We start from the raw sequence: 15,589 nt of genomic DNA, 5'->3' as shown, positions 1-15,589 counted from the left end.
GGTTTATAAATAACTTTACTTTTTGCAATTTGATTCGGCCGTTCTCGAGTTATTCGAATATTTCTAGAAAAATCTGCTCCAGCAGACATTTGTTCAAAAAATCAGAGAACACTCGATTTTTAGGATATCAATTTAGGATTGAGAACATGCTTAAGCAACATGATGGAGTATGTTTTGGTGCTGAGAACTGCTGTCTAGAACGTTTGGTCACTTTACTATGGCACGTTAACTTTTCAAAATTTGGAAGTACCATAACTTCATTTTTTTAAATGGCACCCCCCATATTTTATTTCTTAGTCGTCTTCGGTGTCTCATTCTACATCTTTTATATCCCATACCTAATATTAATAGTTTGGGAGATAATTAGGGTTTTTTGAAAAATGCACACATATCATATGGATATTTAGCCTAGTGTGCCATGAAAAACAATCCTTCTCAATGAGTTCTTGTCAAAGACTCACTTGTTTACGTCACTTGATGCATGTGATCTAATAATTATCTGTCATGTCCCTTAATATTAGTACTGAAACGAGTTAAAATTGATAACAATTACGAAAGTAATATTTACACAAATCAAGAAATTCTTAACTTCGTACTGGGCTCGAAATAAGCCAAGGTATTCACCTCTTTCGTTGCATTATCTACTACATTTTTTGGTCAGTTTGCTTCTCTTCTTCTAAATTTACCTTTTGTCATCGGAGATAAATGTGCATAATTTTCATTAAACATTCTGCAAGTTCTACTAAGAACTTTGTCGCACTTTTCGTGCACAAAAAATAAATTATGGATTTCTTCATTTGTATAAACATTATTTACGTTATTAATATCCATTTTAACTGGTTTTAGACTCACAAGCATCAAACAACGTAAATCAGACTTTGACGTTTATCAATAAGTCATTAAACATTTGTTTTCCATGGCACACTAGGTTAATATCGATATGATATGTGAGCATTTTTCAAAAAACCCTAATTATTTCTCAAACTATTAATGTTAGGCATAGGACATATGGAATATAAAAGATGTAAAATGAGACGCCGAAGACGACTAAGTAATAAAATATGGGGGGTGCCATTTAAAAAAATGAAGTTATGGTGCTTCCAAATTTCGAAAAGTTAACGTGTCATAGTAAAGTGACCAAACGATCTAGACAGCCGTTCTCGGCACCAAAACATACTCCATCATGTTGTTTAAGTATGTTCTGAATCCTAAATTGATATCTCAAAAATTGAATGTTCTATGATTTTTTTAACAAATGTCCGTTGGAGCAGATTTTTCTAGAAAAAATCGAATAACTCGAGAACGGCCGAATCAAATTGCAAAAAGTAAAGTTATTCATAAACCTTGAAAACAGACAAATCCAAATATGTAAAAATATACAGGGTGTTCCATTTAAAAAAATAAAGTTGGTGGCGACTTCCGGTATAACCGGAAGTGCAAGAAATCTGAAAATATTTTAGATGAAGTAAACGTAATTGATAATACTTATATCTGCATTCTCAAATTTTTTGTTTGGCCAGAACCCCAGAAACGTCTAATGACCGGTCTCGCTGAGACACCCTGTATAATGAATTTGAATGATTTTGATCGCTTTCTATTTATTTTAAATGTTATTAATTTGTTTTGTAGCTCTTCAAGCTGGCGGCCCTCAAGCGCAAATGTTATCATTCGCACCGTTCCTATATCCCTATCAATTGGCGATGGCGCAAGCGGCAGCCGGAAAAGGTATGAATCCATCCTTGTCGGATATGCAGAGAGCCGCGGAACTCCAAAGACAGTATCTATTGGATATGATTCCACCACAGTCGGGTCAACGACACAATTGGAAGACATGATGTGGTAGTGACACGAATTAGATGAAAAACTCTTGATGAAAAAAAAAAATTTTTTTTATTTGGGGCACGGATTCGGTGATGTATACTTAAAAAGTGTTCTCGGATTATTAACAAGAAAAAACGTTGAGGGTTAAAAATATGAAATACGGTTGTCGTATTACGTTTCCGATTTATTTTAGAAACAAGTTTAAATGTTTGTTTTCTAATTTTTTACGTTCGTTTTATTCCTTGGTGCTTTTTGTTTTCTTATTATTACAATTTTTTGCTGATATTTTTTTAGGATTGTATATATTATTTCTTTTTGTTTGAGGAGTACTCCTTGGAATAGTTTCTTTGGTTATTTATTTTTATAATTAATTTGTAAACAAATTAAAGAGAAGGAAAGAAAGAAATGCTGAAATATTACATTGTCACTGAAAAAATAACTATATTTGTATAAGTAATTGAATTCTTTTTAGGGAATAATCTTATAATAAACGTTAACGTGTAAGGAGTAAATTAATATTTTCTCTTTTCTAAGAGAATGAACTGTGTAAATACATTTTACGATATAAACATTAAAAAAATGTGTTTTTTACAACATTGTACGATAGTTAATGAAATAATTAATAATAAAAAAAGGTGCGTAAACGTAAGTTATTTGCATAAATTTATTTTTTAGATTAACTCGATGTACAATATTATTTTTTCCTAATTGTGACTGTAAGAGACGCAGCTCTTTAATGTTCAATACTATTCTTTTTTTAGACGTATCGTCTACATCCTTTAGTTAAAATTATTCGTTAATTAATTCTTCCCACTTCCTTTTAATTAAAGGAAAATTAAACGAAAGGTCTTGAGTTCATCAAAAATTAATTCAATATTATCGAAAGAAAAGTTCTGTTATTTATTTCTTTCTAAACAATTTTTTTCTATTTTAGTAAATAATATTGAATTAATAAAATAACCCATTTATTCTGTAAATAGATGTGAAAAAGTAAAGGCTCAATTGATGTTTATTACGTAAATTTGTTGTCGATGATGATAAAAAAATCCGTTTCTTTATGATTTCAATAAATCATAAAAATTAAATGAAATCGAATTTTCTAATTTAAACAAAAAATGTGTATGTACAGGAATTCAAAATTAAATACCATGAATCATTAAATACTTAAAAATAAAATAATTAACGAAACCCTCCATTACATTTTTTTTTAAATAATTTCTTAAAGGAGTCTTACTTGAAAGTTTCAGCCTTATATTATATAAATTTAAGTTAATTTCTGCTATTTAATTTTGAAAGAAATACCTGTATATAAAAAAATAATCTCTTTCTCGCTATCAAACTGTAAAATAATTATTCCGAGGGGAACGATAAAAATCGTCAATTACTATTAAAAAGGCAACTCCCTCGGAATCCGATTTTTAACGAAAAGAAAAAAAAATATTTAAAAAAATATCTCTTTAAGCACAAGACGCAATACACAATACTTAAAATAAAATAATTAATAAGGATTTCAATACAGAAGTGTTCCAAAAAACGAGATTTAAAAAGAAAAGTAATGAAAAAAAGAAGACGGAAACGGTTACATATTTCCTTTTTCGAAAAAGATAAAAAAAATTAACGATTGATAAATGAAATGTGAAAAGACCTTCTTTGTAGGCCTCTAAAATAGTGGTTAGTCGTATCCTGTAGCGCTTTTTATCCGTAACTTTTCCCCCGAAAACGAAAAAAAAAGGGAGGGAAAAAAATCAAGGATAAATAGTTCGGCGTTAAACTTAGATGAAATACTTTTGTGTCCTCCCTCTCCCCCCCTTTATATATTTAAATATAAATAAAATCGGCTGTGGTATTTCATTTCGAAAAGACCGTTTTCAGATCACCAAAATCGAAGAAGAAATGATGGTTTCGTTTATTTGAAAAATAATGCCGTGTTTTTATTTTGAAATTGTTTCTGGTCTTGTATCTAAAATTAACTAAAAAATTATTATAAATTTAAATAAACGACTCACCCTTTTTTTGTAAGTGTGCGTACCTTATTACATCTGTGTGGGATAAATACATTCTATTTTATAAGGATTATGTATCATTATTTCGTCACACGATGTTTTTTCAAATAAAAATGGCTCATAAGTTATATAATTTTGTTTTTAATTATTTAACACATCTTGCGCGAGCGCTTTGCCACCAAAGTCTTACCGTGTAAGGGTTGTCAATACCATGCAAAACGACTTTAGTCGCTTCCCGCGCAAGATCTGTTAAAAAAATATTCCAAATCTACACAAACTCAACCATAAAGTAATTCAACTAGTTGCAGAGCAATGTTATTCTAAAACAAGTCAACCCAACCCTAAATTAGACAAAAAGCAACCCAATCCAACTTCGTACCAACACTAATAATAACGCAACTTCAAAGCTAAATCATATCAAAAATAAAGTAATCTAGCTCCAAAGCAACCCTATTCAATTCCAAAGTAATGTAACCTAAAATGAAGCAAACCCTACAACTGTTAACTCATTTTAATCTAATTTATCTATGTATAATGATTATGCAAGCTGAAGCCAACTTTAAACTAACCTAACCTAACCCCAAAAAGTAACCCAATTCTAAACCACGGCAACCGAAAAACAAATAGATGAAGTTGGTTCTCTATTATATTGGCTCTCGTATTTATGGTCTCCAAGATAATGTCCAGGTATTTTCTGCTGTTCTGCAAGATTGGTCATTTGACAAACATTTTCCCATCTTTCTATCTCGACTTCTGGTAATTAATGTTGGTTTCGAAAACTGCTTTACACACTTAACAATTTACGTTAGAAAAGTTTTACGTCATGACGAGGACACATGTACGCTAGAAACGACCCATTCTAGCACGTCGTGTTGAAGTCCGCACTTGTTGGATTACGGGCTCAAAATTCAAACCGCGATGAATAGCAGCTTTGCATATTAGTCGTATAATGGGAATCAATGACCAAGAATTTAAGAATTCATAACCTATGTATGAAGCTCGCCAGCATAACCGTGTCGTCAACCAAGGAATTTTTAAAATATTCTGCAATTGAAACAGCACCTCTGTGCCATCTTCATTAATCTTCTATTGAGGTCAGAATTTGGTTGATTTATCAGCTTTACTTTTAACATTATTGAATTTGATGGAATGCGATATTAAATGCGTCATAAAAGCTGAATTTGGTAAAAAGGCAAATTTTTATGCAATGATATTAATTACAATCAAAAATTATCATTTATAGATGATATAAGCTATGTATTTTATAGGTAATTACAAAAATATAACATTTCCTAGAATTATTGACGTCATTGATAAAACTCCCTTTATCACATTTTAAGAGAATTTTTATAAACGTAATAAACAAATCACTTAAAAATCGACTTTATTTTTAAAATCAATTGACTCATTCGTTTGAGTTTGACCCAGTTGTAAACGGTCCGATTAAATTGGCAGGATATTTAAATTTGTAACACGTAAACCATAGTTTATTTGTCTTTTTGGAATGTTAATGTAAGGTTAGAAAATAGAATCAAGTATTTTTTTGCAAGTTTTAGAATAGAATTTCATAAAATCTGGTAACGCTCCAAAATATTCCTTGTTCTAAGTATTTTTGTTCGTTAACTAGAAACATGTGTTCATTTAAATTATCGATAATTTCCATATATCTATAAATAAACCTCCTCGTGTTTATTTAAACCGTCTATTTCCTCCGAATTTTCCTTATTTACGTAGTACACGTATTTATTTTTTAAAAGGGGAAAACGATTTTAGGGGTTGCCAACTGTAAAAATCATAAAACCACCTTACAAAAAGGAGAGCACCGAACCAATGATAGTTTTTCCAGAAAATAAAACAATTATGATTGTGTAAATAAAATAAACATCGTTTTGAAGATCACTTTACGGAAATTAAATACGTTTAATTCGTTTAGATAGTAAGAAACTTATCGTGGTTTTAAAATGCGAAACGTCTCAGTGATAAAAGTGTTATTACTAGGAATGTTAGGTTAGTGTAAGTTTTTTTTGGGTAATGGAATATCCCATGCAGGATTTCGATAACAGCGACGAAACAGAGTTTTTATTAGATCATTCGACAAACCATGGTAGCGAAATGGAAACGTATACCGTTCCAAATCGTACCAGAAAATCATCGCGCAGAAGAAATTTTTTAGGGGTTATATGTGGGTAAGTAGGAATTTTTGTTCATCAAGGGTTGGTAGCTCTCTTTATTATTTAGTTGACTGTCATTTTTTGACGTATGTCAAAGTAAAATACGTATAAAATCGTTTCTAAAATTACTTATAAATAAATATTGATGATATCAATTCCGTGTAAACACGATGGAGAGCGTTGACTCACAAAGTACGTTATCTAAACCGGCGTCAAAAGAGGACATACCGTTAATTACTAGATCAAACAGAGAGAGCTTTATCTTTAGGTAGGCATAAAAGAGTTATTATTTTTATTGAGTGATGTTGTGTAAATCGTGTTGCAGCTGTTGGTGCTCTTTGTGGCGAAGATGTTGCGGGCCGAGAGAATTACGACCACGGACTATATACTTGGGAAAACCCACAATGGGTCAATTCCCTGCAAACGCCATCAGAAACCAAAAATATAACTTTTTTACTTTTTTGCCGCTGGTGCTTTATCAGCAATTCAAATTCTTTTTGAACCTTTACTTTTTAATTATGGCAACGAGTCAATTTGTACCCGATATAAGAATTGGTTACCTATATACTTATTGGGGTCCTTTATGTTTTGTTTTATTCGTTACAATTTGCCGAGAAGCCATTGATGATTTACGAAGACACAAAAGAGATCAAGAAGTGAATAGTCAAAAAGTGAGGAGAATGTTTAATATCGATGGTGGTTTTGAAACCGTTGCCGCATCAAAATTAAAAGTAAAAAAATAAAAATAATCTCCCTTTTGTTTATGAATTAAATTTTATTTGTATATTTTATTTAGGTTGGAGATTTAATTTTAGTAGATAAAGAAGAACGAGTCCCTGCAGATTTAGTTCTTTTACGTACATCAGATCGTAGTGGCTCAGTTTTTGTTCGAACTGACCAATTAGATGGTGAAACTGATTGGAAATTACGCCTTGCGGTTCCAACCACTCAAAAATTACCCCACGATAAGGATTTAGTTCAATTAAATGCTTCGATTTATGCTGAAAAACCACAACGTGATATCCATTCATTTATTGGAACTTTTAGTCGACACGATGCAATGAATGGAGATGAAAGTCTTGATTTAAGAAATACTTTATGGACAAACTGTATAATCGCTTCAGGTCAAGCTTTGGGTGTTGTAATTTATACAGGACCAGAAACTAGATCTGTTATGAATAATTCTCAACCGAGATCAAAAGTTGGCTTATTAGATATGGAATTAAACACTTTAACGAAGCTTTTATTCGCGGCCGTTGTTGGTTTAGCACTTTTAATGATGGTTTTAAAAGGATTCGCCGGACCGTGGTATCGATACATGTTTAGATTTATTCTTTTATTTTCATATATCATCCCAATAAGGTACGAATAGAATATGTTTTTGATATTGATTTCGTAATTTAGTTTTTTGATTTAGTTTACGAGTTAATTTGGATATGGGAAAATCTTATTATTCTTGGTCGATTGGTCGTGATCCTGCAATGAAAGGTACAGCTGTAAGATGCACAACGATTCCGGAAGAATTGGGACGAATTTCATATTTGCTAAGCGATAAAACAGGAACGTTAACTCAAAATTCAATGGTCTTAAAGAAGTTACATCTGGGAAACACATGTTATACACAAGATGGATTTACAGATGTAATAATGTTTTGATTTAATTGCATTTAAAATTTGTAATTCATTAAAATTTTTAGTTATCTGCAATTCTGAAACTCGCTTATGCTTCAACAAGCGGTTCCGATACAAAACAAACAAGTAGTAAATTTAGGCGTTCCGATAATACACGGATCATTGACGGAGTTCAAGCTTTAGCTTTATGTCACAATGTAACTCCTGTTTATGAAGCTGGCGAGGATAGCGAAACAAGTTCAGTTGGGTCAGATGCGGAAGCAGATCAACATATTCAAATTCAAGTGCAAGACGTTCCGATGTCTTATCAAGCTTCAAGTCCCGACGAAGTGGCCCTTGTTCAATGGACGCAAGAAGTGGGGTTAACTTTAAGTCACCGCGACCTTCAAGCGATACAATTAAAAGCGCCAAATGGGAAGCTGTTGAATTATTCCATCTTGCAAGTTTTTCCATTCGAAAGTGAAACAAAACGAATGGGAATTATTGTAAAAGATTTACAATCGGGAGAGATTGTTTTTTATTTAAAAGGAGCTGATGTGGTTATGGCTGCGATTGTTCAATATACTGATTGGTTAGAAGAGGAAGTTGGAAATATGGCTAGGGAAGGTTTAAGAACTTTGGTTGTTGCTAAAAAAATACTCTCCGAGGAACAATATAACGATTTTGAGGTAGGTGAATAAATAAATAAATCTTTCAGGTTATTGTATATCGTCGGTATACAAGAGAATGTGACCAAGTCTAAAATTTTAGATTTTTAGATTTCAATGCTCATGTACCAGATATTCAATATTATTTTTCTGGAAAAAATGAACAAGTCCAAAAATGCCATAATAATGCTTATAATTTCAAATTCCATAATGACCAAGTCCATTTTGTAAAAACCTGTACAGGAGAAAATGACTAAGTGGACTTAGGCCCACTTTTACCACCTCTTGATAAATTTATCCGATAGATAATTACCATGGTTACAGCGGTTTTAAGCGCTCTCATTGGTTAAGAGCTCCAATTTATCTATCGGTAAAATTTATCAAGAGGTAGTAAAAGTGGACCTTAGTCATGTTTTCTTGTCAATATTTTTATCTCTAGGATTTGACTTAAATTAAGATAGCCATGCATTATGCTTAACGAAAAAAATGAGAGAAAAGATACAGAAATATGATGTGACAGAGGGGGAAAAGAGAGTGACGTTTGAAGTTTAAACAGTTTATCATAACAATTATTACTTAAATCAAAATAAAATTGTGTTCTATGTTATTAGACTTAATCTTTGGCAACTATTTTTATTTATTTATTTATTTAATTTGCCCAAAAAGAAATATACATATAAAGTATATACATATCATATATATATATGTAGGGTACAGCATAGCTGATTACTAGAAAACTAGAAAACCAAAAATAAATACATATATATCAAAGTAATAACCAACAAAATAAAAATAATTAAACTTAACATTTTGATTCTTGTTCTTCAAGAAGCCTGCGCTTCAAGGTGCATTTAAAAGATCTATTAGATTTCAACTGAAAAACATCTGAAAAGCAATTATAAATTGTAGGTGCTTCTGTACGCAAAGCTACCACAAAATTTAGCAGATTTATGTTTGGGAATCGTCAACAACCTGGTTTGTCTTAGATTAACGTTATGTATTTGCGATCTTGGTACTAAGATACAATATAAATAATAAGGCAATTTGTAAAATATTACATTGTATAACATAACAGCTAGCAAGAGTGTACATCTAGGTTCCATTTTTAAGATAGAATATCTTATGTAATAGGGGGTAACATGTTCTCTACGATCAATCGAGTACGAAAACCTAAGTCCACTGTTCTGAAGTATTTGAATACGATTTTTTAAAGTAGCTGATAGAAAATTGTAGTAAACGTTACTACAGTAATCAAGTTGACTTAGAATTAAGGAGTTAACAAGTCTCCATTTCAATTGTGGTGACAACAATGACTTAAATTTATATAACGATTTTAACTTATAGTAGCACACACCAATTTTCTTATTTACATGTTCCGCAAAATTAAGATTACTGTCGACAGTAAGACCTAAGTTGTTGGTCGATTCAGAGAACGCTAAGACAGTACCATTGAGGTGTATAGGAACCGATAAATTATCGATTGCTCTTCTGCGATTGTTGGCCGACCCGACACACATACATATAGTTTTTTTCGCGTTAAGAATTAACCCGTTAACAGAACACCACTCACAAATATTCTTTAAGTCAGAGTTAAACAAGCGCACCGTGTCATCAACACTGATAATATCACAAGAGATGTAAATCCGCGCATCATCCGCGTATTGATGAACCGACCAGCTCGTCACTACATTTGGCATGTCTGCCGTAAATGAGTGTTATCTACACGTATTACAATAATTTTGTTTTTCGGATATTTAGTTTTAAAAAATAATAAGCTAATGCAATAATACCTTATTTTAGTGGCAAAATGAGTTGTTCGAAAAATTATTATAACAACGCACAAGAAATTATTAATGATCTTAGGGATGTTCCGGTAGAATTTGCTACTAATTCTAGTAATACAAGCCCTACGACTTTAATAATAAATGAACCACTAGGAAATCCTACGCAAGTTATAGAAAAACGCAGATGGGTAATAAAAAATCCTCAAGGAACAAAACGTGAGAAAAACAAGTTATTAAAAAAATCGTGTTTAGCGTATATTAATACTAAAGGCAAACAAATACCTGCAAAGTCCCCTAGAAATGTAAATTGTGACAATTGCCGCTACAAATGTACAGAAGTATTTCCTGCAGATCGTCGACAAGATATCTGTAAACAGTATCACAGTCTATCCTATGACAGACAAAAGGACTTTATAATTAATACCGTTGCAACTTCTGAATGCTGAAGAAAACGAACGAGGGACTCTAGTAGACCTGCAAAAAATGTCTCTAAAATTTATACATTTGTTAAAAACGGAGAAAAGAAAAGAGTTTGTAAAAATTTTTACTTAAAAACCTTGTCGATAAGTCATGGACCGGTTGATTCTGCTATAATGAACATAGACACAAATGGAATAAATCATTCAATTCAAGATCGACGAGGAAAAAGTTTCCCAGGAAATAAGACTAAACCTGTCATTTTCAATGAGGTGAAGAGACATATAGAATCATTTCCTGTGATGGAATCACACTATTGTAGACGTGGAACTACACGGAAGTATCTTGACTCTACCTTATCCATCCTTAAAATGTATGAATTGTACAAAGATTTACAGATCAGCAATCAAAAGGATTTTGTTTCTCCAATAACATATAAGAGGGTGTTTTGTACGCAGTATAACTTATCTTTCTTCAAACCAAAGAAAGATCAATGTTTGCTGTGTGTTAAAGAAGCTAAATCTATTGAAAAATCAGAAGAATTTCTTTCTCACATAAAGCGAAGGGATGATACTAATAGAGCAAAAGATTTAGATAAACAAAGAGCAATTCATGACAAAACTTTTGTATCAGTAAGTTTTGACTTACAGAGTGTCCTGCAAATTCCATGCTCCGATGTATCACCTCTTTACTACAGTCGAAAGCTATGTGCATACAATTTAGCAATTTATGAAGCAGCTCCACCAAATAAGGGATATTGTTACCTTTGGTCCGAAGTTGATGGCCAACGAGGAAGTTGTGAAATAGGTACAGCTTTATTGAAGTGGTTTAAAACTTTACCTGATACTGTCAAAGAAGTGTCACTCTTTAGCGACACATGTGGCGGCCAAAACCGAAATAAATACATTGCGGCTCTTTTGTTGTTTGTAGTCAACCAGTTACCTTTAGAGATTATTACTCACAACTTTTTAGAAAAAGGTCACTCGCACATGGAGGCCGATTCGATGCATAGTGCAATTGAAAGTGCAAAAAAATACATTCCTCTATTTTGTCTTAATGATTGGAAGACAATTATGACACTAGCAAGCTCTAAGAGAGGCAAAAATAAAACTTCTGGGCCTACATTGTAGAGCAAATGACTTACCGTGACATTATTGACTTGAAAGCACTCAATACATCTATACTACAAAATACAATTCGGGATGAAGGGGGAGAAAAAATAGAATGATTAAAGATCAAACAATTAAGGTACGAAAAAGACAAAAAAAGTTTATAATGTACCGATACAACTATGATGAAGAGTATAAAATGTTTAACATTAAAGGCAAAACAAAAGGTAGACCCAGTAATAATATTCCAAAAGAAACTGAGTTAAAGAAATGTTATACTGAACCCTTGCTTATATCAAGAAGAAAAACGATTTAATTCAACTTTGCCGTAAGGGGGTAATTCCGATCGAATACCATGGTTGACATACCGAGTGACAATTCCTTGAAAGACAAGTGTCCAGAACCGTCACACAATGAATATAGTGATGAAGACATATGAAGTTGAAACTAGTTACTACTACTTGTTTAATTATAGTCTTTTTTAAGTTTAAATACATATTCTAGAATTTGCATTGTTCATAGAAACCATTACAAACCTATGCAGTTGAAATGAGTTACTGGTTTAGTATTTGCTTAAATTAATTATAGACTTTTTTAATTTAAAATACATATTCAAAAAACTATATTATTTATAAAAATCATTATAAACTAATCTCACGTAAAATAATTGATTTTATAATAAGAAGCAAAAATTAGAATACTAATAACTCAAAACCACTATCTGTGGACTTTCTCTTGTATACCGACGATATTGTATCTGTGTTTTAGAATCGTTATAAAGCTGCTAATATGTGTGTGACCGATCGTTCAGCTCGCGTAGCGCAAGTTGTTGAATCTTTAGAACGGGAAATGGAATTACTGTGTGTAACGGGAGTTGAAGATAAATTGCAGGATAATGTACGACCAACTTTGGAAGTTTTAAGAAATGCTGGGATAAAAATTTGGATGTTGACTGGTGATAAATTAGAAACGGCTACTTGTATTGCGAAAAGTTCAAGATTAGTTTCAAGAACTCAAGGTAGTTAAAAATTTATTATCTTATTTATTATTATAGATTTTAAATTTAGTAATTTTTATTATTTAAAGGCTGTGAAAGAACTGAAAATCCGCCATCTTATTAATGGCGTAAAATGTATTTCATTTGAATGTTGCTTTTTTTAGGATTACACATTTTCAAAAATGTAACGACTAGAACGGACGCTCACCATGAATTAAACAATTTTCGTCGTAAAACTGATTGCGCCCTTGTGATCAGTGGAGTTAGTCTCGAAGCATGTCTCTCCTGTTATGAACAAGAATTTATGGAACTAGCTTGTTTGGCGCCATCGGTAGTTTGTTGTCGATGCTCCCCAACACAAAAAGCACAAGTTGTTCAGTTAATTCAAAAGTACACAGGGAAACGAACAGCGGCTGTTGGAGATGGGGGAAATGATGTCAGTATGATCCAACAAGCTGATGCAGGGATAGGTATCGAAGGTCGCGAAGGGAAGCAAGCTAGTTTAGCTGGCGATTTTAGTATTCCTCAATTTTCACATTTGGCACGATTATTATTAGTGCATGGAAGAAGGTCTTATAAACGATCGGCGTCGTTATCTCAATTTGTTATTCATCGTGGGTTAATTATTTCGGTGATGCAGGCTGTTTTTAGCAGTGTTTTTTATTTGAGTTCTGTTGCATTGTATCAAGGATTTTTGATGGTGGGATATGCAACGGTTTACACTATGTTCCCTGTAAGTTGAAATAATAAATTCGTATTCTTCGTTTTTATAGAAAGATATTTTTTTTTGTTTTGTAGGTATTTAGTTTGGTTTTGGATCAAGATGTAAAAGCTGAAATAGCGTTAACTTATCCTGAATTATATAAAGATTTGGCGAAAGGACGTAGTTTATCATATAAAACGTTCTTTATGTGGGTGCTAATTTCAATATATCAAGGTGAGTTAATCTTTTTATTAATTTAAATAAATCTTAATATCTATTTGTAGGAGGAGTTATAATGTATGGAGCGTTATTGTTGTTTGAAGATGAATTTATACACATAGTGGCAATCAGTTTTAGTTCGTTAATATTAACAGAACTGATAATGGTGGCCTTAAACATACGTACGTGGCACAAGTTGATGGTGATAGCGGAACTATTCTCTTTGGCACTTTACGTGCTTTCACTTATAGTATTGCACGATTACTTTGGTAATTTCTAAAAAAATTTATTAAAAACATTTATTTATTTATTTTTTTCATTTTTAGACTCCGAATTTATTAGAACTTTGGCTTTCCTTTGGAAAGTATTAGTGATCACGCTTATATCCTGTCTCCCGCTTTACGTCTTGAAGATTTTAAGGAAGAAATTTTCACCACCGAGTTACAGCAAATTATCTTAAACAGAAACCAGAAACGTACATAAATGTTTATAAATTTCTATTTCGTTTTTTATAATTGCGTTTTATTCGATTTTAAGTGCATTTATTATAAAACAGAAATCATAAATGATTTTTGAATATCATTATAAATAACGTGATTATTATATAAAGAAATCTAAAGTATAATTTATAAATTTTGATTTGAGTAAAAATTAAACTAATATTTTTATTAATATTGGAAATTTTGCATAAAAGTGAAAATCGTTTTGTAAGAAAAGATAAAAAAGATTTTTAAATATAAAGGTAAAATAGGATTTTAACGAATGATATCTTGTGAAAATTGTGTCAATTTAACTAAAATTTCAAAAAAATAAGTAAAATATTCAATCTGAAAAGTTTTAAAATGCAAGTTCACCATACTAAACTCTAAAAAGAAACAAATCCATTAATAATTAAAAGATGCAAACTTGAAATTGATATTTTTAGATTCCGGCTCGAATAACGTAGGAAACAGAAAATAGTATTTTTGATCGCAATCTTTTTTAGTCAATAAATTTTTTTCTTCAAGTTATTTTTTATTTTATATAAAATATTTTCATTTTTAAGGTTACAGTGATAAATAATTCTCTATGTGAATAATTAAGAATAATTGTGTTGTTAATTAATTTATTAGATAATATAAATATATGTATACAATTATTTACTAAATATACAGTTATATTTAATTTGCATTGAGTTACAGCGTTCCATCCAAAACAGATACCCCCCCCCCTGTATTTTCTCGAATCTAGTCCGCACCTTTTACAAATTTTATATGCTCTAAAATCAAAAGCGGATTACAATCGGATGTGGATTACATTGGCAAACCAACTTTTTTTACCATCATTTTTAAAATCGAGTGCGGATAAGATTCGAGAAAATACGGTATATCACGCTTGTGACGATCATCCTCTTTAATACACACTTCAAGTCTGAGGCGGAAGTTGTCCATGACATTGGCTAATAATTGTCTCGTTGAATCAAATGCAGTTCTTCTGGAATGGCATTTATCAACGTCATTAAAGTAAGGGTTTTTTTTAAGGAAAACACGTTCTTTTAAATATCCCCACAGAAAAAAATCACATCTGGACAAGTCCGGTTATCAGGACACGTCATCAAAACGAGAAATGACGCGTTCAGTTTCTCGCTACTTCCATAACTCCCATGGTATTCGCTGCGCTGTGGCGCCATCTTATTAATTAAAACATGTACTCAACAGGTGGACGTAACTATTCAAAGTCACTCACTATCGCCAAAACGTCGTCGTTTTCTTCAAAGAACTATACTCTGTTTTTAAACCAGGAGGAGTATTTTAAATTTGTCACCAGATTGACCTTGCACGTGATTGGTTGAATGCGAGGAAGGTTCACACACAGGCAATTTTGAATTTTAAATTTGAAGGTAATTGATAATTCGACAGTTTCGTGTCATTATTGTATATTTTGTGTTCTTAAACCCTTTTTTATTATATTTTGAAATAAATACACTCATAACTTGAATGTTAATTTGTATGTATAGTGTTGACGATAACAAACGAAAATAAATACAATAATAAGTAAATAAATAATAATTATTAATTTAAATTTACCGCCAAAATATCTAGTGATAT

At 31.6% G+C, this 15,589-nt stretch overlaps 2 protein-coding genes across 9 annotated transcripts in view; both read left to right on the top strand.

The window, feature by feature from the left end:
- LOC111416647 (transcriptional repressor p66-beta simjang) overlaps positions 1-3,957 on the top strand; it is a 31,519-nt gene extending 27,562 nt beyond the window's left edge. For 5 of the 7 annotated variants that reach the window (XM_023048722.2, XM_023048724.2, XM_023048723.2 and 2 more), the window contains one exon: positions 1,630-3,957. In XM_023048722.2, the coding sequence (XP_022904490.1) occupies positions 1,630-1,835 (206 nt within the window). In that variant the 3' untranslated portion in view covers positions 1,836-3,957. The remainder of the gene's footprint in view (positions 1-1,629) is intronic. The other 2 variants (XM_023048726.2, XM_023048725.2) reach the window with 1 other exon arrangement.
- Positions 3,958-5,627: 1,670 nt separating this feature from the next.
- LOC111416646 (probable phospholipid-transporting ATPase IIB) lies at positions 5,628-14,666 on the top strand. Of its 2 annotated transcripts, none has more exons than XM_023048719.2 (10): positions 5,628-6,010; positions 6,321-6,726; positions 6,792-7,357; positions 7,413-7,635; positions 7,692-8,294; positions 12,352-12,601; positions 12,745-13,313; positions 13,379-13,517; positions 13,568-13,771; positions 13,829-14,666. In XM_023048719.2, the coding sequence occupies exons 1-10, from the start codon at positions 5,856-5,858 to the stop codon at positions 13,960-13,962; spliced, it is 3,249 nt and encodes a 1,082-aa protein (XP_022904487.2). In that variant the 5' UTR covers positions 5,628-5,855; the 3' UTR covers positions 13,963-14,666. The 2 variants fall into 2 exon arrangements, with proteins under 2 accessions (XP_022904487.2, XP_022904488.2); XM_023048720.2 differs by having other exon boundaries at positions 5,924-6,263.
- Positions 14,667-15,589: the final 923 nt, after the last annotated feature.

This window comes from Onthophagus taurus, chromosome 7 (assembly GCF_036711975.1).
Source record: "Onthophagus taurus isolate NC chromosome 7, IU_Otau_3.0, whole genome shotgun sequence".
NCBI classification, from domain to species: Eukaryota; Metazoa; Arthropoda; class Insecta; order Coleoptera; family Scarabaeidae; genus Onthophagus; species Onthophagus taurus.
This window is presented reverse-complemented; position numbering and strand designations above follow the sequence as displayed.

Bases quoted from the DNA above. Each gene is read 5' to 3' on its own strand.
- LOC111416646 (XM_023048719.2), top strand. From the start codon at position 5,856: ATGGAATATCCCATGCAGGATTTCGATAACAGCGACGAAACAGAGTTT. The intron at 7,636-7,691 runs GTAATAATGTTT...TAAAATTTTTAG, and splicing joins CACAAGATGGATTTACAGAT to TTATCTGCAATTCTGAAACT. The intron at 13,314-13,378 runs GTAAGTTGAAAT...TTTGTTTTGTAG, and splicing joins CGGTTTACACTATGTTCCCT to GTATTTAGTTTGGTTTTGGA.